This window comes from Ascaphus truei, chromosome 14, assembly GCF_040206685.1.
Source record: "Ascaphus truei isolate aAscTru1 chromosome 14, aAscTru1.hap1, whole genome shotgun sequence".
Classification (NCBI taxonomy): domain Eukaryota; kingdom Metazoa; phylum Chordata; class Amphibia; order Anura; family Ascaphidae; genus Ascaphus; species Ascaphus truei.
In genome coordinates this window covers 55123156-55148776 of record NC_134496.1, presented here as the reverse complement: position 1 = coordinate 55148776, position 25621 = coordinate 55123156, and the positions used below count along the sequence as shown (strand labels likewise).

Here is a 25621-nt window from a genome sequence, read left to right as displayed (position 1 = left end):
GGGTCTCACCGACACACCCACCCATCCATCCCGGGGTCTCACCGACACACCCATCCATCCCGGGGTCTCACCGACACACCCACCCATCCATCCCGGGGTCTCACCGACACACCCATCCATCCCGGGGTCTCACCGACACACCCACCCATCCATCCCGGGGTCTCACCAACACACCCACCCATCCATCCCGGGGTCTCACCGACACACCCATCCATCCCGGGGTCTCACCGACACACCCATCCATCCATCCCGGGGTCTCACCGACACACCCACCCATCCATGCCGGGGTCTCACCGACACACCCATCCATCCATCCCGGGGTCTCACCGACACACCCATCCATCCATCCCGGGGTCTCACCGACACACCCATCCATCCATCCCGGGGTCTCACCGACACACCCATCCATCCCGGGGTCTCACCGACACACCCACCCATCCATCCCGGGGTCTCACCGACACACCCATCCATCCATCCCGGGGTCTCACTGACACACCCACCCATCCCGGGGTCTCACCGACACACCCATCCATCCATCCCGGGGTCTCACCGACACACCCATCCATCCCGGGGTCTCACCGACACACCCACCCATCCATCCCGGGGTCTCACCGACACACCCATCCATCCATCCCGGGGTCTCACCGACACACCCATCCATCCATCCCGGGGTCTCACCAACACACCCATCCATCCATCCCGGGGTCTCACCGACACACCCATCCATCCATCCCGGGGTCTCACCGACACACCCACCCATCCATCCCGGGGTCTCACCGACACACCCATCCATCCCGGGGTCTCACCAACACACCCATCCATCCATCCCGGGGTCTCACTGACACACCCTGGCTGGAAAGGTTCTGATCTGATGGATTGAATCTATTATTGTTTTGACAGAGGATGTGAAATAGATTTATAGATGGTCAATTCATTAAACATTGAAACATAAATCAAAGACAGGAGCTATCAGAGGCATCAGCAGTGTTTTGGTGGATTCTGAGATGTATCATATATCATTCGGGGTTACCTGCAAAAATAAAAACAGCCAAGGTAAAACATTGAATAACACAAGATAAAATACCAAACAACTCTCAGTGCCTGCGCCATCCCATCTCCAAATGGGAGACAAACATAGGAGCTGATATTGTTGTTAATTATTTATATTCAGTTTGAACCAGAAACTGAATGAGTGAAATTTCTTACCAAAGGATTAACAACCTGGGCACAATCAGTGTATACTGGGCACAATCAGTTTATACTGGGCACAATCAGTGTATACTGGGCACAATCAGTGTATACTGGGCACAATCAGTTTATACTGGGCACAATCAGTGTATACTGGGCACAATCAGTGTATACTGGGCACAATCAGTGTATACTGGGCACAATCAGTGTATACTGGGCACAATCAGTGTATACTGGGCACAATCAGTTTATACTGGGCACAATCAGTGTATTCTGGGCACAATCAGTGTATACTGGGCACAATCAGTTTATACTGGGCATAATCAGTTTATACTGGGCACAGTCAGTTTATACTGGGCACAATCAGTTTATACTGGGCATAGTCAGTTTATACTGGGCACAATCAGTGTATACTGGGCACAATCAGTTTATACTGGGCACACTCAGTTTAACTAGGCATAATCAGTTTATACTGGTCACAATCAGTTTATACTGGGCACAATCAGTGTATACGGGGCACAATCAGTGTATACTGGGCACAATCAGTGTATACTGGGCACAATCAGTGTATACTGGGCACAATCAGTGTATACGGGGCACAATCAGTTTATACTGGGCATAGTCGGTTTATTTTGGGTAAAAAGTGGCAAAAACCATCAACCATACAAAGTACACAAAAAAAGATAAACTATTTATGGGTGTGTTTGCATGTTTTCCCAGAGGTCACCAAACCTGCATTGTCCATCCCCTGATCACATCCAGGGATAAATTGGTTAAACTGCAACAGGGATTCTGGGTAATGACATGCAAATGAGCACCCTGTGGCACAGCTGTACAAACGGCAACATTCATCAGGCAAAATCTCTAGGGAATCCCTGTAAAAAATTATAGGAAGCTAACTATGAATGGGATAGGTATGAAGAAGTAGGTCTGCGCTGAAGCATTCGCATCGTATAAATGAGCATTTTCACAGCTTCATATACATGAAGAGTATTTATGAAAGGTGCACATTTTTCACTGAAGTTCGCGAATCAGAAAACATGACATTGTTTGGGGAAATATTTTGTGAAAATGGCAAGCTTTCAAAGTCAATGCAGAAGGTTCTGTCACTCCGGTACGCTCTTTCATTGTACTGACAAATTCTGGCAAAAAAAGGACCTTATGACAAAAAATTACAAAGTTCAATATATATATATATATATATAAAAGAAAAAAAAGAAAAAGAAGCGCAAGCTCCATAGCATAATACTGTATTATAGGGAGTTTATTATTAAAACTAGAGGTGACCACGGTCCATAGGACCTGCACAAGAGAGTAGAAGTTTAAAAGCATGTTAGGGACAATCTCTAAGGTGGCGTCACTGGGTGGAGGTTGTGGTACAAAACCATATACACACCATCGGTGCGTGTTGTGGGTGAGAAGCGTGGCTGCAGCAGCAAATGGCGTGTCTGTGCAGTTCGAGCATTCGCAAGCAGCTGTAATCAGCTGCCGGCAAGCAGGAGAAGAAACGGACCTCCATACTCTCTTCCACGGCGCGATGACGTCACCACGTCAGCTACGTATCTGGGCGTAGCTGACGTGGTGACGTCATCGCGTCATGGATGTCCGTTTGTTCTCCTGCATGCGGGCAGCTGATTACAGGGAGAAGCAGCGGCTCAGTGAGTAAAGACACTGACTGGCACTGAGTGTGAAGCAGGGGAGCCTGGTTCAATTCCCGGTGTCAGCTCCTTGTGACCTTGGGCAAGTCACTTTATCTCCCTGTGCCTCAGGCTCCAAAATCATAGATTGTAAGATCCACGGGGCAGGGACCTGTGCCTGTAAAATGTCTCTGTAGTGTGCTACATAAAACTAGCAGCGCTATACAAGAACATGCTATTATTTTATATATATTTATATATTTATATATATATATATATACACACACATTTCATTTGATCATTTACAAATAAATTAACGTTCCCAAACAGACAAATTAGCATTCCAATAAAGAGAAATAATTCCTGCTGTAAAATAGAACAATATTACATATACTGTACTCATGTGGGGATCATTAACCTTCTGCTGTGGTTTAATGATTCCCAATAGTCCACCAAATATACGCTGTGAAGATGAACTCACGCAGGAGATCTGTTAGCCTCGGTTATTCGTGAAGCGATTCATGCCAATCCTGTCGAGAGGAATCCCAAACCTCCTTTTGGGCAAATCCACCACTTTGCTGCAACAAACAAACACACATCTTGTATGAGCCCTGAGCTGGAAATGTGCAGGGAGACTTTTACCGGACATTCAATCAAGACTCCGCGTTGCTCACTGGATTTTATTCTTCCCGTGTGGATTGCTCTGTAGCTGCTCTGAGGGATTTTATAGATGGTTTCTGAACCTCAGAGTCTCTATTAATTTGCCTCCGACATTCGGCCAAAGGTGGCTGCGCTGAACTAACGCCAAAGAAATCAGAAGCGAAAAACGTAGTGACTCTTACTGCCGGCCTCTCCAACAGTTAAAGGGTTAAGAAGAAAGATATTTCAGGAGCTAGACATTTAGGAAATATATTCTCTTACAAAAGGAACAGACCAAATAAAGAGGTTATTATCACACATATATTATTTATAGAGGAAGATCTAGTAATGCTGGTTTAGTGCAGGACATTTCCTCCCATCTGACGTTTTCTCCTACTCCCTCAGGTGTGGAAGGCAAAATACAAGCTTGGTCCAAACCCATGTGCTCTGGTGGTATTTGATTATACTTAATAGAAACATAGTACCCCGCGAGCTGTTTATTTTTGTGCTCTAATAAGGGGCTTATTGTGCTATATTTGCAGAGATCGCAAAGCAGTGATTGCTCGTCTTGTTATATATGTTTTCTGAAGCTCTTCTACATATATTAGAGAGGGGTCAAGGCAGGGTTACTCAAATGGCGGCGGTCAGGATTGCTCTTACTAGTGCCTAGTTTCCACAGCAGCCAAGGATTCTGGATAATGACATGCAAATGAGAACAGTGAGTCACACTTAACTCCAGATCCATCTTACCATGGACCCCTTTTGCTTACGCCTGCTGTGTTATACGGTTTTTGTTTTTTTAGCACAGCCCGGGTTAAATAAGTGCTGAGCCAGTATCCCTACTCACAGACAGCTCATCAATGTGAGGCTGGTCATACCAGCATTGCAATGTGAAGTTGGAATAGGTTTCAGCCACACATTATATAAGTTATGGTGGGTTAAAAAAAAAGAAGTAATTTACAAACAGAAAGGAAAAACAAACCAGTAACAGTAAGTGGCTCCCTCTTGTGGTGATACCTTATAACTGCATATTTAGTTTTAGAACCACATTACAGAAACATTACTGTTAACTGAGATTCAGATCTAGTGGCGTCAGACCTTTATTATTGACATTGGGAAAGTGCTTAGGCTTCTAAACATTCACTAGAGGCCATGGTGCCTAAAAGGTAAACTGTGGTAGTCCTGGTCCCTCCAAAAGGAACATTATAATAGATATATTCTAACCTGCAATAGTAAGACTCCAGAAAATTGGGTTTATTTATAAAAGTGCCCCATCCCTTTCCACTGCAAGAAACCTCACTGTCTTTAGCAACACGGAAAGCGGGTTTTGATGACAAAATTAAAGCTGCAGTTCAAGCTGCCGCTTATTTTTTTTATTTATATATATATATATATATATCCCATTCAACATGTGCATCAATACAATCTGCACACTGAGAAGTGATTAGCTAAGCTGCTGATCGATCCGTTCTCCTGTAATCGATCGCTTGCTCAGGGTTATTTAATTCAGTTCTTGCACAGCATTTTGGGCAATGTAGTTCCTGGAATATGATTGACACGGCAGTTACTAGATACAATTGGTTCGCTGCTAGAGAGAGGGCGGGGCTCAAGAGCCAGAGTCTGTCAGAAGGGGAAGGGGGTGTGACTTTGGAAATGCTTCCTACATTAGAAACATTAAAAGTTTTTCTCATAGCACAGAACTGATTTTCTCATAGCACAGAACTGATTTATTAAAAACACGTACATGTTGGATAATGCTGGAACTGCTGCTTTAAATGAAAACTGTGTGTGAAAGGAAGGGGGAAGAAGAGGCTGAAACGGAGTAACTTTGTGCTATTTCATTGATAATGTACATTGTAATTCTTTTTTTGCACATAACTTGAGTTAGTGCTGGGTCGTGCATTAGCCTCACTGTAAAGTTAGTAGCATTCTCCATATAGAACTCAACAATAAAATTGCAGGGGTGGGCAGCTCCAGTCCTCAAGGGCCACCAACAGGTCTGGTTTTCAGGATATTCCTGGTTCAGCACAGGTGATGCAGTCTTTGACTGAGACACTGATTGAGCCACCTGTGCTGAAGCAGGGATATTCCGAAAACCTGACCTGTTGGTGGCCCTTGAGGACTGGAGTTGAGCTCCCTGCTACAAAGGGAACTCACCGCTGCTTGCCCTTTAATTCCATGGAGCCGGCAGAAAGTCTGTCAAGAGGAGACCCCAATCCGGGAAAGCTTCTTTTCTTCTTGGTCTCGATCACATCATTTTCCAGAGAGACGAGCTCATCGAGAAGCAAAAGCTTAGCGGCCAAGCCTGCAGCGGACTTCTCTTCGCTGGACACCGAATGCGGTCTCACTCCCCCAACAATCGTCGAGTCAAATGACTGTTATGTGAGATACAGATTGCAAGCTAAGTGATACAGTGTAACAATGGCACGGAATATCTGTAGTAAGAACAGTATTACAAGTAGTATTAGAGAGATAGAGGAGGGCGACATTCTTCCACGTAAAGGAGAAATCGGCGAGGAGGAGAGTGAGACAGCGGGCATGGCCGCGCAGCAAAAATGGCAAAGGCTGGACAGTGCTATAAAGTAACTTTATTAAAGCACGGGTTTTTAAAAAAACAAGAGGAGAGGTGACACCCCCCCGCACATGATTTGGAGTACTTGTATAAAAGGGTAACGTAACCCAAGTGCTGAAGGGCTAAAAGGGGAAAAGCCAATACGCAAAATATAGAAAATGTTCTGATTTGTAATCCTTTTAATTAACTCTCTCTGAAGGAGAGAAATGAAACATCTCAATGGGAAGTACCTGGGGAGGTGGAGCATTGAAATACAGCGTGTACCTGCAGTAACGTAATAAAAGAGACACATATAATGTAAAAGAAAGACGTTGTGTGATGTACACCGGCCACTTTAATCAAAGTTAGGATTTTGATTTACTAATAAATCAAGAATTCCAACAGGTTTCGTTTTAGGGGACCTATTAAATGTATTAATCTGATGCCCAAGGGTATAAGTAATCATACAGCAACCAACACATATCTATTGTCAAGGACTTCCCTGAATCCTTCCCAACATATCACCATTGTAAATAACATCTGTAAGGGTTAACTGAAAAAACGTTCAATCGCTACATCGTTCTAACTTCTGCAATGTACCATCCATTAACCCTTCACTGTGATAGACTCACCAACGTCTCACTAAATGATTCAAAGGTTCTTTCAGTACTTACTCCCCTACCTCTGGAGAAGCCTTGGTGAGAATAGCCCTGCTGACCGTCCACTGGAGCAGAGAAACAGCAAGAAGCAGACAGACACTCACGTGGCACCACGCCAGCATCTGTGAAGAGACCGCAGAATTTCTTTAGTTCAGCTATGTCTGAGGGAACCCGGGAGTGTGCTCTTACACAGCCGGACAGATCACAAGGTGCCATTAACTGCTGGTCACAAAGATTGTTCTGAGTGACCACGTCCTTCATGTCTTTCAGCAAGTTAGCAGTTATATAAAACTGAAAATAATCAAGCGACTAACATTGGTTGTGTCCACGAGGCCTCTCTGTACCAGAAAGAGGGTTTTGGGTCCTCTAATTATTAGGGAGAGTCCCTAAATTCTCAGGCTCATCCTCAGATTATGACTACTGCTCTAAAAGGGTCAGATCATGACCTGGGAGACTGTGAGGGAGCCTCCCTCCCCCCACCTCAAATACCCAGAACCCCACATCAAGAACAAATAATGACAAGACAAGGTCTGGAGGTATAAGGCCCAGGCTTTTTATTTAACCATTAAATAATTAGTGAGCGCTACACCTATCGGAGCGCTCACTCAAAGGGTGAAAGGTCAAAGGTCCTTGAACTGATGACCGTGACACCCAAGCCAGGCACACGTGACCCGGCCGTTGACTCGAATAGGCTCCCAGAACTCACGTTTAAATGAGCCCCGCCCACTCACCACTCCCAGCCCCACCGGTCTTTGCCAAGTACGGACCCCCTTCTGGCAAGGACAAGCACTTACCCCCAACTGGCGCCGCGACAGAGGCAACAAACACCACAACACTTTGACCCCGCAGGGGTAACAAAACGGAGACTTATCTCCCCTCCTTCAAGGAACTTCGGTCCTTATTCTCATATTTCTTATTTGCCTTTTCTTAACTTTTTTATAATAATAATAATAATAATAATAATAAAAAAAAAAAAAAAAAAAACTTCAAACGGTAACAACCAGATCATCAGCAACATACGCAAGACAGGGACGGGCGGATGGGAACTGCCGGCAGGGCGTAGACCTTCCCTGCCAGCCAAACTAAAATACCACGCGCCCTGCCCCTCGCCACCTCACCCTGATCGCGTCACCCCCGTTACCGAAGGGGGGAGGGGGGGGGGAGAGAAATCAGGGAGAAACCAGAAGGTAGGAGGGGAGCCTGGCCCCAGTTATGATGGTGCCATTCACTTAGGACTCTAGGCAGCTACTGAAAGAGCCTCAGACTGGCATTGCCCACGGCTGACACCTGCTGGGAACGCTGTTACTAGTTTGGTAACATCTCTTGACCACCTCCCTGCTAGTTTGGGGCTCATCAGAATTAGTGCCATGAGTTTATAGACTCGGACCCAGAGGTTTCATTATGGCTTAGATCAGACTCGCATCCTGAGGGACCCTTCATATAAAGAACCTCCCCTGTGGAGAACGTCTTGTAGTTTCCTAAATACACTGGGAAAAAGATCAATTAAAAAAATGTATATAAGTAAATAAAATATATAGAAGAAAAACAGAAATCAAAGTATCTAAACTAAATGAGAATATATGCAACAGAATTATAATAGATTGAAATATAATGTTATAAAATATATCCAATACAACGTCACGCCCTGCTGGCTCTGCGAGTGCCCCATTCTCGCCTGTGTATGTGATGGCCACCATAGGCTGAAGCAAGAGAAGATGGGCCAACCTAGAATGGATGATACAAATACATAATATTAACAAAGTTAAACTTGCTTATATATCAAACCCTTAGGCTTCAATTATACCAGAATCTGCAGAGCTGCAGAGCGATCCGGTGATGTCATCGTAGCGGCGCTACGTGTGCGCACGCAGAAGCGACCACTGAGACTGGTCAGATTAAGTGCTCAGATGGCCAAGCAGCCCTGCCATTCACTCCTGAAGGCTGAGTTTATGGTGGCGGTGGCGCTACGCGCGCACGCTTGTGTGCTCACGCACGTCTGGCACTCTTCCATGGTTGGCTACTGCAGTTAGCCAAGTGGCTGCGTAATGTGGCGCGCTGACGCGGCAGCGTTTTGAGGAGACAAGAAAATTTGTCTCGTCAGGCGACGGCCGCGTGATGTCAACGTCACGTGAGCTGGTTCAGCCAATGAGGGCGAACCGGCTCAGTGACATGTCAGGCACGCCCCCGCCACTCCTCCGATCGCCTCACCAATCTCCTGCCGCCACGTGCGCAGATCGCTGGGGCTGCAGGAGCGCGCGGCCGCGCAGGTAGTATAAGCTCTGCCTAAGTGTGTGGGGGTTTTGTTTTAAACATTTACTTACCACGTGGCGAGCGCAGCAAAGGAAAAACGAAACCCTGCCCCTCCATATAGGACGGGACCCATCCAATCCCTATATATTAGGCGTGAGCTGATTGGCTGCTGGAGAGCCCTCCCACGACCTCCTTGCATATTGGCGCTGGTATTTGAAGCATTCTCATGAGAGATTGCTACGCCGCCGGAGCCTCTGCCGGAGAATTCCGGTCATGTATCTGGTAAACAGGCACCTACCGTGCCGGCTCCTGCACAAGGCATGTCCCAAGGGCACCAACAGGCCAGGTGTTAGGGATTTCTCTGCTTCAGCACAGGTGATGCAGTCTTTGACCTAGCCACTGATTGAGCCCCCTGTGCTGAAGCAGGGATATCCTGAAAACCTGACCTGTTGATGGCCCTCGAGGACTGGAGTTGGTCACCCCTGGGTTAGGGGGGAAACACTATTATTGAAGAGGCCCCAGCATGGGGTCGTAGGCTCCTTAAGGGCTGCGACGTCCTGATTGGCGTGAGCTGGGGGGGTCGGCTAACCCCCCCCCTCATCCCCCTTCCCCCTCGGAGTGGGGAAGGCTGCTTGTCCCCTCCCATGCAGGGGGAGGGGGGAGAGGGTATAAAGAGTGGGGCCCCAGGGGAGAGAGACAGAGCTAACGGAATCCCCCCCCCCCCAATGTTTTGCTATTATATTAAACTGTTGGATTGTTATATTAACATGATTTGTATCACACAGGAGCAGTTTGTCTCCTCGTCACAGCGGAGCTGCCGCGCCAGCCAAGCTCACGAGACGGAGAAAGGGCGAGGACTTTAGGGTCTGTCCCTCAGCTGGAGCCCCTAGAACAGCGCGGCAGGCTGGAGGCGCCGGCTGTAGGGCCGGGCCGGCCTATGCCCAATCAACGCTGGTAAAAGGCTGGGCGCCAGCTTTAGGGCTGGGCCTAAGCTGACCCTAGGGGCGGGAGGGGGAGGGAATACAGCCCAATATGGGCTGAATGAGGATCTCCCCCTCCCATCTTACAGTGCTTTGGGTGGGGGGAGAGAGTGCGGCCAATCGCTGGCTGCTGGGCAAGGATCTCCCCCCCATTCACATGCTATGGGCGGGGGGAGGGAGCGCGCCCAATCGCTGGTCGCTGGGCAAGGATCTCCCCCCCATTTTGCATGGAGCATGCTGGGCTGGCGGGCAGGCTGGGCTGGCGGGCAGGCTGGGCTGGCGGGCAGGCTGGACTGGGCTGGCAGGCAGGCTGGGCTGGGCTGGCGGGCAGGCTGGTAGGATTTTAACAGCGGATGTTAAAATAAAGCTGTGACCTTTTCTTCCAACATTGTGTGGTCTCCATTATTTGGTTTAGCGTCACAAAGGAGGGGCGGCGCATAAAGCCTTTAATTATTACGATTAGCAGCGCATATTCTGATTCCAATTCATGAAGGAGTTTTAGTAACATTCCTGGGGTTTTATGCTGGTGGAAATGACCAAGGTTTCCTCCAAAAATACAGATTAAGGAAACTGTTATTGTGCTGATCAGAGCACTATCGCAGAAAAACTCCTGCTGACTTTAAGGGTTTAAGGGGAGGGGGGTGCAATAGTGCCCTGATCAGCACTATTGCAGTTAAATGAATAACCCCCGATGTTTCTAGCTGAAGTTCTTATTTTAGCTAATCTGTTTTACGTTGAATTATTGCCGGCATTACAAATGTGGATAGATGGAGAATCTGATACTGTACGATTATCCCTCACAGGAAGTGATCTGCCTGTGACCTGATGATCGGAGGTCAGAGGTCGGAGACGGGGATAGATGGAGAATCTGATACTGTACGATTATCCCTCACAGGAAGTGATCTGCCTGTGACCTGGGGATCGGAGGTCACAGGTCAGAGACGGGGATAGATGGAGAATGTGATACTGTAAGTTTATCCATCGTAGGAAGTGATGTGTCCGTGACCTGATGATCAGAGGTCAGAGACGCGAAAGATGGAGGACGTGATACTGTACTTTTACCCATCACAGGAAGTGATCTGCCCGTGACCTGGGGATCGGAGGTTACAGGTCAGAGACGGGGATAGATGGAGGATGTGAAACTGTACGTTTACCCATCACAGGAAGTGATCTGCCCGTGACCTGGGGATCGGAGGTCACAGGTCAGAGACGGGAATAGATGGAGGATGTGATATTGTACGTTTACCCATCACAGGAAGTGATCTGCCCTTGACCTGGGGATCGGAGGTCACAGGTCAGAGACGGGGATAGATGGAGGATGTGATACTGTACGTTTACCCATCACAGGAAGTGATCTGCCCTTGACCTGGGGATCGGAGGTCACAGGTCAGAGACGGGGATAGATGGAGGATGTGATACTGTACGTTTACCCATCACAGGAAGTGATCTGCCCATGACCTGGTGATCGGAGGTCAGAGACGGGAATAGATGGAGGATGTGATATTGTACGTTTATCCATCACAGGAAATGATCAGCTGTTTTTTCTTTATATGCTCTTCATGTTTTACATAAGGATTTTACTTTGATTACATTATAACCATTATTTAAAAGCATGAATTCATCTTTTGTATTGGAAACATGTATGCCCTGTGCAAACAATGGTTTCTTAATGTTTGCTGTACATATAAAGTAAAATGTGAAAATTGCTGAGTTGCAGTTGCAGAAATAACTTTAGTATCTTATTATCTCTTAAATAGATTAATTAAATGTAACATGTTCAGAGATGGTTGCGTGCAACCAACAAGATGCTTGCTTTGTGCCATACCGCCTGAAAATTCCCCATAAAAGAATGCTTTGTATAGTTATACAAACGTTGGTGACAGTTTGTGTGTCTGCAGCTCACACACACGGAGACCCTGCCTACTCTCTACAATAGAGTGTCCATGAAACGAGTCCCATTCTGTGTGTAGTGTGCACGCAGAGTATAAAGAGGCTCTATCACCCCTCTGATAACCACATCCTGATTATTTGGACGTGAGGATGTAAAAATAAACGGGCAGCCTAAATACACACATTTAATATGGCCTAATGTGCTTGCTTGGGTTTATTCATCCAAAAGACCAAATTACTAAAAATAGGATATGGTATAATAACAAAAATAAACCCAGCACCTGCCTTACAAAAGACACTTGATTAAACGGTTGAAATTAGACGCGTGCAGAATTTGGAAGGCGTATCATTTTCTGATTTCCTCACCCTGGCGCCCAAAACAAAATGCTGAGGTTAAAGGTGATTTAGGGGAACGTGTATTTTTAGTTGCCAGTGCTATTTTGGTTTTTTTAATTTCCAATGCTATTTTGGGTTTTTTTTTCGGGGAGATCCTGGCTTGTGACCTCTTCTGACTCTAATTTCGACGATCATATGTAACCGTTACCGTTCGCCTGCAGCCCTCCATAACTACTGTAACATTTTAACAGGAAGAATTCATTCCCAGAACCCAATGACAAAATAAAAGAAGATAAAGTGTGAAGGAGCAGTGCAGCGGGAGCAGGGGGGGGGGGGACCCTCAACCCTCCCAGGTAATACTAACAGGACAGGTAGTTCCCAGAACTCAGTGACAAAATAGTCTGATGATAAGCAAAAATAAGACAATGTAATATGAGAAGATATCAGCACAATCTGATATACGTTGGATATGTGGGAGTAATCGCAAAAAGGAGATAACAATTACTCCAGGTGCAAAATGACACCTGTGGGGAAAAGGTACAAAGGTGGATAAGGGATAGGGGAAATGAGGGGAGGGAAAACAAAGGGAGGGGAGGGGAGAGGAGGGGAGGGAAGAGAGGGGAGAAGGGGGGAGAGGGGGAGAGGGGGGATGGGGTGAGGGGGGAGGAGGGGGGGATGGGGTGAGGGGGGAGGTGGGGGGATGGGGTGAGGGGGGAGGAGGGGGAGAGGGGGGAGGGGAGGAGGGAGGAGAGGGGGAGGAGAGGGTAGAGGGGGGAAGGGAGACAGGAAGGCAAACAATGGAGGGTGTGCAAAGAAAAGGCAAATAGAGGGGACAATGTTTCGGGGATAGACCCCTTCTTCTGGCCCGTTCCCTACGATCTGTGAGACCACAGGTACTTCCCTCTCCCTTTACCCTAACCTCCAAAAATGCAAGATTAAAGGAACATACGCAATCAAAAGGCCCTCTATGGGAATTAGCCCCAGCATACCAAAATGGGTAGACTCGGCAGCAAAGGGTTTAAATACTGTGCTTTTGGAGGAGATCACACAGCAGACTCAGCTGCAGCAGAGGATTCGTGATAGCAACAAATCGTGAGCTAGTTACTGTAGCACCGGGACTGATGGTTGTGCGCTGACTTTCCTGCGTGTGCGGTTTTCTGACTAGGGGGCTTGAATCTGGCGATTAGCCGGTCAGTTACCCGGACTCTGCAATGGGAATGTAGACTCCCCAATGTCCTTACCAGGGCTGGTGCTATTCTCTATACCCATTTTGGTATGCGTGGGCTTATTCCCATAGAGAACTTTTCAGGATATCCCTGCTTCAGCACAGGTGGCTCAATCAGTGGAAATTGAAGACTGAGCCACTGATTGAGTAACCTGTGCCGACGCGGGGATGTCCATAAAACCTGGCCTGTAGGTGGCCCTTGAGGACTGAGTTTGAGATCCCTGCCTTATCCTCCTTTGTACCTTTTCCCCACAGGTGTCATTTTGCACCTGGAGTAATTGTTATCTCCTTTTTGCGATTACTCCCACATACCCAACGTATATCAGATTGTGCTGATATCTTCTCATATCACATTGTCTTATTTTTGCTTATCATCAGACTATTTTGTCATTGAGTTCTGGGAAGTACCTGTCCTGTTAGTATTACCTGGGAGGGTTGAGGCCCCCCCCCCCCTGCTCCCGCTGCACCGCTCCTTCACACTTTTATTTGTTCATTGGGTGCTGTGTACGCCGTGTGTCCATTTGATGCTGTAACATATTGTAACATATTATATTGTGCTTCTGTGCTGCCTTAGGCCTCGGACATGGTGCAGGAAGCGGTGCTGACCCGTGCTGAGGCGCGCGCATGCTTACCAGTGAGCCCCTGCAGCCGCACTGAGACTTGCTTTAGCAGGGGCTCGCGCACGCTTCCGCACGCTTGCAGAAGCGTGTGTCTTACCAAATCTTTAGTTACGGCGCTAACGGGAGCGTAGGGCCGGTCACGTGAGCGGTTTGCCCAATGAGGGCGAACCAGCTCCTTGACGTCACTGGGCCGACCCCCAGACACGCCCACGAACGGCGCGCGCTCTAAGGCCAGGGAAAGCACCGCTTTCCCTCAGCCTCAGCACGCCTCCGCACGGCTTCAGTGTCTATGGACTAAGCCTTAGGCTGAAGCCATAGAGCGGTCCAGCCGCGCTCCTCCGCGCTGACGCTGAGACTCGCCTGCTCGGTCAGGAGCGATTCCATGGACTGGCAGGCGAGCCAGAGTGCGCGATCAGAGGTGGGAGGAGGCGGGGCAGTGATGTCGCGGGGGCCAATAGCCCACGAAGTGCCGACGTCAACGTCACGGCTTCGACGTCATGATGTCGTCGTCATGACGCTGCTTTGCGCTGATTGGGGGTTTTCAGTCGACAGCGTGCTGAGAAACAGTTTCGGCTGTCGGCTGAAAATCCCTGCGCCTCAGCACGCCTGCGGACGCTCGCAGAAGCCCCTCTAAAGACATCCTCATTCAGGATGACGGGGGTCAGCGCGGAGCGTCCGCACGGCTCAGCGCGGCTTCTCCCTTTTATGGACCCAGCCTTAGAAGTTATCAATGGCGTATTTTAAACATCATTGCACTCCTTTCATTTTAACTAAGGGGCTATTTTATGAGCTTTTTGGGACTGAGGTTCCTCTTTATCTCTGTTTACTTTCATGTCTAACATTCATTGCTTATCATCAACACCTATGGCGTTTTATTTGCTTTTTTATTAAAGTGCAATTCTATAAAATGGCTGCCGGTGATTTCAGAACAAGCAAAACATTGTTTTTTTTGCCGGGGATTTTCTATTCCTTTCGGGACTTTGCTTGTTGACAGTTTACATTACGGCCTAGTCATGGTTTGGCTCATTGAGCCATGTTGTATCTGAATTATGTTCCTGCCGGGTTTACATTAGATTATATCTCCTGTCTATGAACTAGACGTATTTATGGCATTTACCCATAGTTTACAACTTGTCTTTGTTGCGGGTCCAACTGAAACACAGATATAGGAAAACAGACAGGGAACATATTTCTGCCATCGCAAAGCATAATAAATGGGAAAAATAGGAGGGAAGAGAATAAAGAAACTTATAACAAAATGGGGGGTTACTGGGAACATCTACTACGCTCATATCTAGTATAAAGCAGATTTTGGGATAGTCTCCCCCCATAAAAATAACCATGACACAATATGCAGAAATAAGTGTGAAACATACACACATTACTGGAGCATTCCCATTTAGGGACCCACTGACCTCCTCCTTTCCTCAAATGTTCCCTAACTCCCTTACAACTGTCAATACCGAAGGTCAGAGGACAGCGGAGCGGCCCCCATAACTGAACAAGCAATGCCTATATTTCCCCTTAGGAGGGGAATTATTGGAGGGTTTGGGGAACAGCGTGTTGATGTTCTCTCTGTACATAAAAGACGGCTTTAAAACCAAAAGCTAACCCCTGGGACTGCAAAAGAGTCCAATTAAAATGCCTTCCAATAATACTCATCATTGTTTTGTGAACCATTTCCTGCAAAAACAGAAAAACGTTATTACCCCCTGTTTCTATCTATCGAGTTCCCAATTTGCCGTTTACTGTAAAGGAATGACTCAGGGTGCGGTGAGCAGACCATATGGGCTTTCTTCCCAGTGTCTGGAGATCAGCAGGAAGAATGAGGAACAAGACCAGACCCTATGATCTTTGGAACGAGTTTTGGGAATCATTTTAGATTTCACATTGGAGAATTGGCGTAACTACTGTAAACATGGGGTAAGCAAGACATCAACAGTGATACAGCTAGTGTCCCGGCCAACAACCATCCACAGCAAGACATCAACAGTGATACAGCTAGTGTCCCGGCCAACAACCATCCACAGCAAGACATCAACAGTGATACAGCTAGTGTCCCGGCCAACAACCATCCACAGCAAGACATCAACAGTGATACAGCTAGTGTCCCGGCCAACAACCATCCACAGCAAGACATCAACAGTGATACAGCTACTGTCCCGGCCAACAACCATCCACAGCAAGACATCAACAGTGATACAGCTAGTGTCCCGGCCAACAACCATCCACAGCAAGACATCAACAGTGATACAGCTAGTGTCCCGGCCAACAACCATCCACAGCAAGACATCAACAGTGATACAGCTAGTGTCCCGGCCAACAACCATCCACAGCAAGACATCAACAGTGATACAGCTACTGTCCCGGCCAACAACCATCCAAGCAAGACATCAACAGTGATACAGCTAGTGTTTTTACAATTTGGGCTGTTTTGCTAGAACTTTTTCTAGCAAAGTATTCACAGGTCTTGCAAACTTTCCAAAAGTTTCTTCCAACTGTAGCGATTCTCGCCATATTCGTACATAATTACTGTATTACTAGTAATGTGATGCAGTATTACAGGCAACACGGTTTGTCTCTATTATTTGTATCTTTATGTTACCTAAATGCAACATGTGACATTTCTTTAATCGTGTAATGCCATTAGTTAAGAGACTTTCAATGCATAGTAATTTGGGTGGGTGTGAGTGGGCGCGAGTGGGAGTGGGTGGGCGTCGGCAGCACTCTCACTGGGGGTTTTAGTTCTAAAGGATTTCAATTTTTGGCTTTTGCCAAAACTCTTATGGTTTTGTAAAAAAAAATGCGGAAAAATCAAAATAAAAAGGATTTTATTTTAATTTTTAGACTTTTGTTTATGAGTTTTCCATTCACACGCAGTATATAAAAAATATATAATGATTAATTCCAGGCTCTATTTGAAGACTCTGTATTTGAAGGTCAATATTCTGCCCATTCTTAAATTAGGTATTATTATTATTTCAATCTTTTAAAATTATTTTTACCAAATACCAACTGTATTTCAGTTTTCTAAAGCACTGGGTCAAATAACTAAACATCGCAGTGAGACCAAAGTGTTTTAGCAGAACCACTGAGTAGGAATTTGATTTATACACACAAACAATTAATATGTTATTAAAATGTATATTGATAGTAAGTAATTAAGTTATCAAAACAGTGGGGAAACAATAGTAATGTCAGATTAAAACAGCTTTATCATGTAATTACCTCCGTTTTCCGGATCAGGGAATTATTATATCTTAATGTTCAAAAAATTTTTTAAAAAAAGGAGTTCTGAATCTGTGTAATTATTGAACAAATCGTCAAAAAACTCAGGTGGATAAATAAGCAGCAACAATTTGAGCTAATTAAAGCAAACCCTGATTTCATAACAATTGTACAAAGGGTGTAACAGGAAACATTTATATAAACGGCACATCTTGTTAGACTTATTGTAGAAAACGAAAGATTTTGAATAAATAACAAAACACAGACATTAAAGTCCTAAACGGACCAGGTGCATTTCAATAACACACTAAAAAAGGTGAAAACCCTGCATCCAAATCATTTCTTTGCGCATCTTCAGTCTGCGCTGTTAGAACCAGACACAAAGTAAGTTATTGTGCGTTAAAAGTGACAAAAACATCCACCGCACAGTATACAGCAAATAAAAACATTCACACGCCTGAGACAGGTCTGCAACCCTGCCCTTCCCCATTATCTGTTAGCATACAGCGCTTCCACTGCCGCCATGGATTCTGGGTAATGACATGCACATGAGCGCTCACACCGTGTCACTCTTTGCTTCCTGTCTATGTTAACATTCGAATCTCCTACAACTTTGTCACTTCTTCTGTCAAAGTTTTGCACAAACATGTGTTGTGCAAATCACGTTTCCGCGTATACACATCTGGCGCCTTCTGGGGTGAGGTAAACACACGAGCCGCCATGTTATGTCACCTTCAAATAATCCCCGTTTTACTTCTTGCAACCCCCTCTACTTCAGAGAAGCGCGTTTCCCTAACGGACCGTCTCCCTTTCCGATCGTTACGGTCCATTCGCGCGACAGCTTTCCGCGAGGAGCAGCGTCACACATTAGTGAGTATATTCCATTGATGGCTGTTTATCATATTCTCTCTGGTGCAAACCTTGTGCAATAACTGATAACAAGGAAACGGCCCCAAGTGAATCTCTTCATTCTGCTTTCAGGGGTCTTTTCCTTTGGTAAATCTGTGCGGAGATTTTGTTCATTAATCCTACGTAAAAACATCGAAACGGCAAAGATCCCTTTCCATGAATGCAGATATTACAGAAAACAGATCAACAGAAATATTTATAAAGGTTTCCTGGCTAAAAAAATATATATACTGTAATATATATATATATATATATATATATATATATATATATATATATATATATATATATATATATATATATATTTATTAACAAAAACTCAATTAATTTTATTGGAACTGTTTTATTTGATAGAATTGGTGATGTTTGTGCATTAGCTTATATATATATATATATATATATATATATATATATATATATATATATATATTTAAAACTAATGCACAAACATCACCAATTCTATCAAATAAAACAGTTCCAATAAAATAAATTGAGTTTTTGTCTTTGATAGAATGGGTACAATTTTCCTTTTACAATATAGTACTTTTTTGGGCAAAAAAACACAAACTGTCAAGTTATGTACGGTACCATCTGAGAGACAAAGTCATTTGTGATCTACGGGTCTGTCAGTAACATACTGACTCCCGGACGTCCCCAGATACAAAAGCAATTCGCTCCAAAATGAATGTTATACGCACATTCACATCCCCATAATCACACAGTATACAGCACTTCCTCCGCAGCAGGGGAAATACATCAAATATTCTGTGCTGCAATTAAATGAAACCACATCAGACCCCTGGATTCTGTGGCGTGTGTTTCTTAATGTCCCAGGTGCAAAACAGACAGGGGCAAAATGGGAGCAAAAAACAGCATTAGTTTACAAAAGGAAATAATCTTGGTTCTTTCAACTGGACTTTAACAAATCCGGCGGGATCGTTTGAAACGGACTTGGTCCCACTTTGCAGCTGGAGAAATAACTTTTTGTTTGCTTTTACAATACTTTAGATGGTAAGCTCTTCGGGGCAGGGACTCATTTTCCTAATGTTTCTTTAATGGCTGAAACTTATTCCTTGATATATATTATTCTGTTCCGTGTATTACTGCTGTGACGCGCTATGTACATGGATGGTTCTATATAAATAAAGATATACATACTGTAGCATTCCTCTCTAATTAATAGATTAGTTTGGGTGTCGTCCCATTGAGCAACAGGACAGGCGTTATTCATTCCTGTTTCTCACATCTTTACAGTAAATATTTTAAGAACATTTGCAGCCAAAGAACCAAGGGACGTGTTCAAGCTGACACTCATTTATCTTCAATTTGTATGTGAACAAAACTAGCAAATATTATTATGATAATTATTGTATAATATTCTGCTCTAGAGCAGATTGCTGAATATTTTTTAGTGGCTCATTAATAGCAAAATGTGCATACTATATATTAAAAAAAACGAATTCACATAACAATATGCATTAATGAAAAAGTTCAATCTATGTAGAGCTCAATTTTCATCTACAAGGTCTGTTTGTTCTTTTCGTGAGTTTATAACAGGAATGTTTTATAGAAATACAAACTTCCCTCTCTGAGCAAAATAATAAGTAAAGAGAATTGAAAACAAATAATAACGTAGCGACCTAGAAAAAGCCATTGCAATCTGCAACCTGCAGTAAAAGAAAACAAAAAAGGGATTTCCAAAATGTTTTACCCCTGTTTTGCTCAGGTGCAGAACTTTCTGTCTTTCCTCTCTATTTCTGATAGTAAAAATAAAAGAAATGGCAGTCTTTTTAAATGTGGAGCAAAAGTTTAATAATGAAAAGATTAGTTATTAACCTTTAGTTGTCCAGTCCGAGCACCAGAAGGGCAAGCAACATGTCCCGAAACAGTATAAGTGGCTATGTAATTATTTTTACTATTCAAGATAGACTTAGACTTACTTAATCAGGTCTCTTGAGTGTCGCTGAGTTTCATTCTTAGTGGGGGATTTCTTTAGAACGTGTTAGTCTATAAATTGGAATATCGACTGGCCCTGTTCTCTGGAAATCCGTCCAGCTCAATCCCACATCCTCCCTACATTTATTGGGACTTGTATCTCAGTCAATAGAGATGTTCGGATTTCTTTGCAAAAATGTTCCCTCTTCTCTTTAACATTTTGTATTTTCTATACATGTTAGGGGATGTTCCCATTGCTCATAATTTTGCCAATTTTTCCCGAATTTCGCTAGAAATTTGATACAATTTAGCAAAATGAGAGCAAATAGCAGTATAGACAGGCTCCGTGACATGGCAGAATAACTTTTAATGTTTGGTAAAAAAAAAATGCAAAATCCCACATCTCTACCGATGAACCAAAGGGCAGAACTATGATGAACACTTCAGTAACCGGCTGTATCTCAACATGTAACCGGCTGTATCTCAGCATGTAACCGGCTGTATCTCAGCATGTAACCGGCTGTGTCTCAGCATGTAACCGGCTGTGTCTCAGCATGTAACCGGCTGTGTCTCAGCATGTAACCGGCTGTGTCTCAGCATGTAACCGGCTATATCTCAGCATGTAACCGGCTGTATCTCAGCATGTAACCGGCTGTATCTCAGCATGTAACCGGCTGTATCTCAGCATGTAACCGGCTGTGTCTCAGCATGTAACCGGCTGTATCTCAGCATGTAACCGGCTGTATCTCAGCATGTAACCGGCTGTGTCTCAGCATGTAACCGGCTGTATCTCAGCATGTAACCGGCTGTATCTCAGCATGTAACCGGGTGTATCTCAGCATGTAACCGGCTGTATCTCAGCATGTAACCGGCTGTATCTCAGCATGTAACCGGCTGTATCTCAGCATGTAACCGGCTGTATCTCAGCATGTAACCGGCTGTGTCTCAGCATGTAACCGGCTGTGTCTCAGCATGTAACCGGCTGTATCTCAGCATGTAACCGGCTGTATCTCAGCATGTAACCGGCTGTATCTCAGCATGTAACCGGCTGTATCTCAGCATGTAACCGGCTGTGTCTCAGCATGTAACCGGCTGTATCTCAGCATGTAACCGGCTGTATCTCAGCATGTAACCGGCTGTATCTCAGCATGTAACCGGCTGTATCTCAGCATGTAACCGGCTGTATCTCAGCATGTAACCGGCTGTATCTCAGCATTCCTTTGTCTTTAGAAGAAGTCAAATTCAACGCACTATACAGTATGAAGAGTGCAAAGCTGCATTGAGAGCCATGGGATTCTTCTCTTTGATACATTGTGTCATTTCACACAATGCTTCAGTACTGCGCAGAGGGGCTGTACCTCCCCAAGTGTGTTTAATCTGGCGGGCTCGGTCATACACGTATAATCTAATAACTTCCCATATAGAAGCTTCACTAAAATTAAACAGATTTAAAAACTTCTTGTAAATTCCGTATGTTTCCATTTTTGTTTGTTTTCAGCATATAAATATGTGTAATTATTTGATATGATTTGAATGATTCTTTTGCCCTTTATGGGGTGTTTTTCAACCCTTTTTGCTCTATGATACGTACACATCTATTATATTGTTTAAACTGTAATACTCTATAATGAGAATAAATATTATTACTTAGGATACCTTTAGCGATTGTTTAATGATACGCCTAGGAAGATTTGTTGTTTTCTTTTTGAAGTTTGCCCTTTTAAAGCCGTTCGGGAGCATAAAATGGCTGCATCTTCCATGGACACTAAGGATTTTGTGGTATAGTTATTAATACTGTTTAAAAGAATCTATTTATAAATCACATTCTCTATATAAATATTTATACGATAAACTGTGTTTATCTAAACATGTTTACACTATTAAAAAAACAGCAACACTAACAGATATATTCGGATTATATGAGTTAATATTTGTTACTGTATCAAAGTACACATTTTTCTTGTATAAAATCAGCAACTAAAGTGATCATATTCTTTTAAGTGACAATACAGATTATTGCACATTTCTGTTATTCTGATCAATGAAAGATCACCCAGCGCAGACAATCTTACAGCGGGATGCCACCATGCCAGTATGCATGTAAATAAGTGAGGAGGAGAATTGAGTGTGAGATGCGGGATTTGATAGGAAGCCAGGAGAGGGATTACAGGAGGGGAGACGCGGAGATAGATTTAGGAAAGAGTAGAGTGATTCTGGCAGCAGCATTTAGGATAGATTGTAGGGGAGACAGGTGAGAGGCAGGAAGGCCGGACAGCAGGAGGTTACAGTAGTCGAGACGGGAGAAAATGAGGGTCTGTGTCAGAGTTTTTGCAGTCGAGCAACAGAGGAAAGGGCGTATCTTTGTTATATTGCGGAGGAAAAAGCGACAGGTTTTAGATACCTTGTGAATGTGAGAAGAGAACGTGAGAGAGGAGTCGAGTGTGACCCCTAGGCAGCGTGCTTGGGCTACTGGGTGAATGATAGTACTTCCAACAGTTATGTGGAAGGAGGTAGTAGGGCCAGGTTTGGGAGGAAGTATGAGGACCTCTGGTTTTGCCATGTTAAGTTTAAGTCAGCGGAGGGCCATCCAGGATGATATCGCAGAGAGACATTCAGAAACTTTGGTTTGTACAGCAGGTGTAAGGTCGGGGGATGAAAAATAAATTTGTGTGTCATCAGCATAGAGGTGATATTTGAACCCAAGAGATGTGATTAGATCACCTATAGAGAGTGTGTAAAGAGAAAAGAGAAGGGGTCCCGGGACAGACCCCTGGGGTACCCCCACAGAGAGATCGATGGAGGAGGAGGTGTTTGCAAAAGAGACACTGAAAGTACGATGGGAGAGGTAAGAGGAGGTCCAGGATAGAGCTTTGTTACGAAGCCAGGAGTATGGAGAATGTGAAGGAGAAGTGGGTGAAAACTATATATGGGTGGGTCCCATTGGTAGAAAAGCGCTATATGAAATAAAGTTGTTATTATTATATAATGGGATATAATGGGGATATAACGGGGTTTTTTGCTTTGATAAATCTGGCTCCAGTTCTCCCTGATTTTACAGCCAGGCGACTTTAATACCTATCCCCAATGGCCTCTCATTTAGGTTTTCACCGTTTGCATCACTCTGCGTTCAAACATTGCGATCTTCTGCAAATTGTCTTTTCCTCCCCACAGTCGGTATAAAATGATCGCGCTTTGATCTCCACTTAATGTAAGAACATTTGGAAAAACATTTGATGCAGAAAAATTCACAAATAAATAAATATAAATACTATATTTGCCTCTTAAGCCATCAAAGCAGCTGAGGTCCCCCCCTGTACTAGCCATGCACACATCGCATTACATACCGATGCTCCTCAAAGCTTCCTTACTGCAGAAACTCTGCTAACGTAACATTAAGTAACGCTGTGCATTCTTCTACATGTATATATAGGTTTTAATGTTTAGATTATAAATATTCCCACAGCATCACCTCTAATATGGTTTTCATTTATGCCTGAAAAATGTGCTCATAACTCATTATTCATATTACGCCAACTACTTCGCTGTGGCTTTAAGAATGAGCAAACGGAGATCAAGGCAGGAATGAAATAGTGTGCAATTCCTGCGCACAAGAGCTGGCAATCAAAGTAAGCTGTGCTGATATTGTGCACCTTATGTTGTCAGTTGTTTTGAATTAAAAGCAGGAAATATAAAACATAACAGGTGTACATCTCAATGTATGTTACCCATCAATCAGTGCTAAGTAAAATAAATACATCCGTAATTAAATTCAGTTACATTAAATATCAGCATTTTTTAAAAATGTTATAAAGTTAAATTGTGACTTCACGTCTCGCTCTCTGCAACAATAAAGTAACTACTATTATGCAGAAAAACAAATATGCAGAAGAAACTTCTTTATTTAACTCTTCTAATAAATGTTGTCTTCATTTTGAAGCTACTGTATATACTCCAAATCCATATACTGTACATGCCGAAACTGCGCTGCCGACTGTTACGTACAAAACACCCTCAATCTGCTTCTGCATTTTATTATCAGCTAATAATAATATAAAGAATCACTGCATGTGCTGCAGGCAGATCAGAAAGTACATGGCACTGCAGTGTGGTGGTTACCACCAAGCAGTTCTAAAGAACATTATCTCCAGCTGTGGATGAGTGGACCCGTCACTGACATGTTGCCATTTCCTCCCTCCTTACCTTGAGTGGGATGAAAGTGATTGCAAGTCTCTGTGTGCTCACCGCCTCCTCCTGCGTAACTCTTGTTTTTTGAGCTTGTTCTCTGGGATTTTATAGCTCCTGTTCCAGCCTCCACACTCCAACCCCTGCCCCTGGTTTCTCTTACATCACTTTTAGAGATTTTCCACTGATCTTTGTTTTAAGTCTTTCCTCCTCCTGTCAGTGTTCCCTCTCTCAGTCCCACGTTACTTTCCTCCTCCTGTCAGTGTTCCCTCTCTCAGTCCCCGTTACTTTCCTCCTCCTGTCAGTGTTCCCTCTCTCAGTCCCCGTTACTTTCCTCCTCCTGTCAGTGTTCCCTCTCTCAGTCCCCGTTACTTTCTTCCTTGCCTGTTTATTGCATGGCTGACCCCTCAGCACGAGCAGCAAGCAACACGACGCTTTGCAATGCATTTCTGGGCCTCACATTGCCCAATGGTCTGACTCCTTATATAGACCGTTTTGTCTTATGCACATAGGATGTGGATGAATAAGGAACCCGCTTTAATACTTGCATCTGACATATCAGTAAATCCGCACGATATCCGGGGAAAGTCGCCACGCAGATACCATTTGTGGTTGCTTCATGTAAATAATCTGTCATTACAAACCTAATTTAACTTCACCAAGGCCCTCTGAGTTTAGCAGATCCAAACCTCAGGAAATGGGCCCGCTTTTTAAACTAGAAAGAAAATAATAAATCAGAAATCAGTTAATTGATTTGTGGTTTTAGCTCCTGCCTGGGCAACTGACTTTATTTTCCAGGAAATACTTGCCAATACGATGTACATCTCATTGTATTCCTCGTCTTAAAATATCTAAGTATTAATATAAAGGAAAGCACCAAAAAGAGCAAGGTTATATATTATATACAAGACATTTCATGCACAGTTAGAGATATTATACATTATAGGCGTCTGTAACATTTACAGACAAGATTAAAATGTGAGACAGCTTTAGTTTTGAAAGAACTTAGACTGGTGGCAGCTGTGAGAGTCTCCGGTAGACTGTTCCAGTTTTGGGGTGCACGGTAAGAGAAGGAGGAGCGGCCGGATACTTTGTTGAACCTTGGGACCATGAACAGTCTTTTGGAGTCAGATCTCAGATGATAAGTGTTGCATGTGGTAGGGGTGAGGAGCTTGTTCAGATAGGCGAGTAACTTGCCCAGAAAGTATTTGAAGGTAAGACGGAAAAAAATTACTTTGCGCCTATACTCAAGTGATGACCAATCTAGTTCTTTGAGCTTTTAGTTTTATATGGTGAGTTTGGGGTGCTGAGCCATATACTATATCCCCATAGTCTACAATTGGCATTAGCATCTGCAGTGCAATGCACTTTCTGAGCGGCAGACATAAGGAG

The 25621-nt window shown here is 44.3% G+C and overlaps 1 protein-coding gene across 1 annotated transcript; it reads right to left on the bottom strand.

Annotated features, from left to right (window-relative positions):
- Positions 1–636: 636 nt before the first annotated feature.
- On the bottom strand, positions 637–24296 carry OSTN (osteocrin). Its single transcript, XM_075569466.1, has 5 exons — positions 24248–24296; positions 6698–6796; positions 5622–5839; positions 3307–3403; positions 637–1030 (listed from the first exon to the last, which is right to left on the bottom strand). The coding sequence occupies exons 2-4, from the start codon at positions 6794–6796 to the stop codon at positions 3319–3321; spliced, it is 402 nt and encodes a 133-aa protein (XP_075425581.1). The 5' UTR covers positions 24248–24296; the 3' UTR covers positions 637–1030; positions 3307–3318.
- Positions 24297–25621: the final 1325 nt, after the last annotated feature.

Coding starts and splice junctions, on each gene's coding strand:
- OSTN (XM_075569466.1), bottom strand. CDS start 6,796: ATGCTGGCGTGGTGCCACGTGAGTGTCTGTCTGCTTCTTGCTGTTTCT. Junction 5,840..6,697: donor TCACCAAGGCTTCTCCAGAG/GTAGGGGAGTAA, acceptor CTCACATAACAG/TCATTTGACTCGACGATTGT. Junction 3,404..5,621: donor GAATTAAAGGGCAAGCAGCG/GTGAGTTCCCTT, acceptor TGTTTGTTGCAG/CAAAGTGGTGGATTTGCCCA.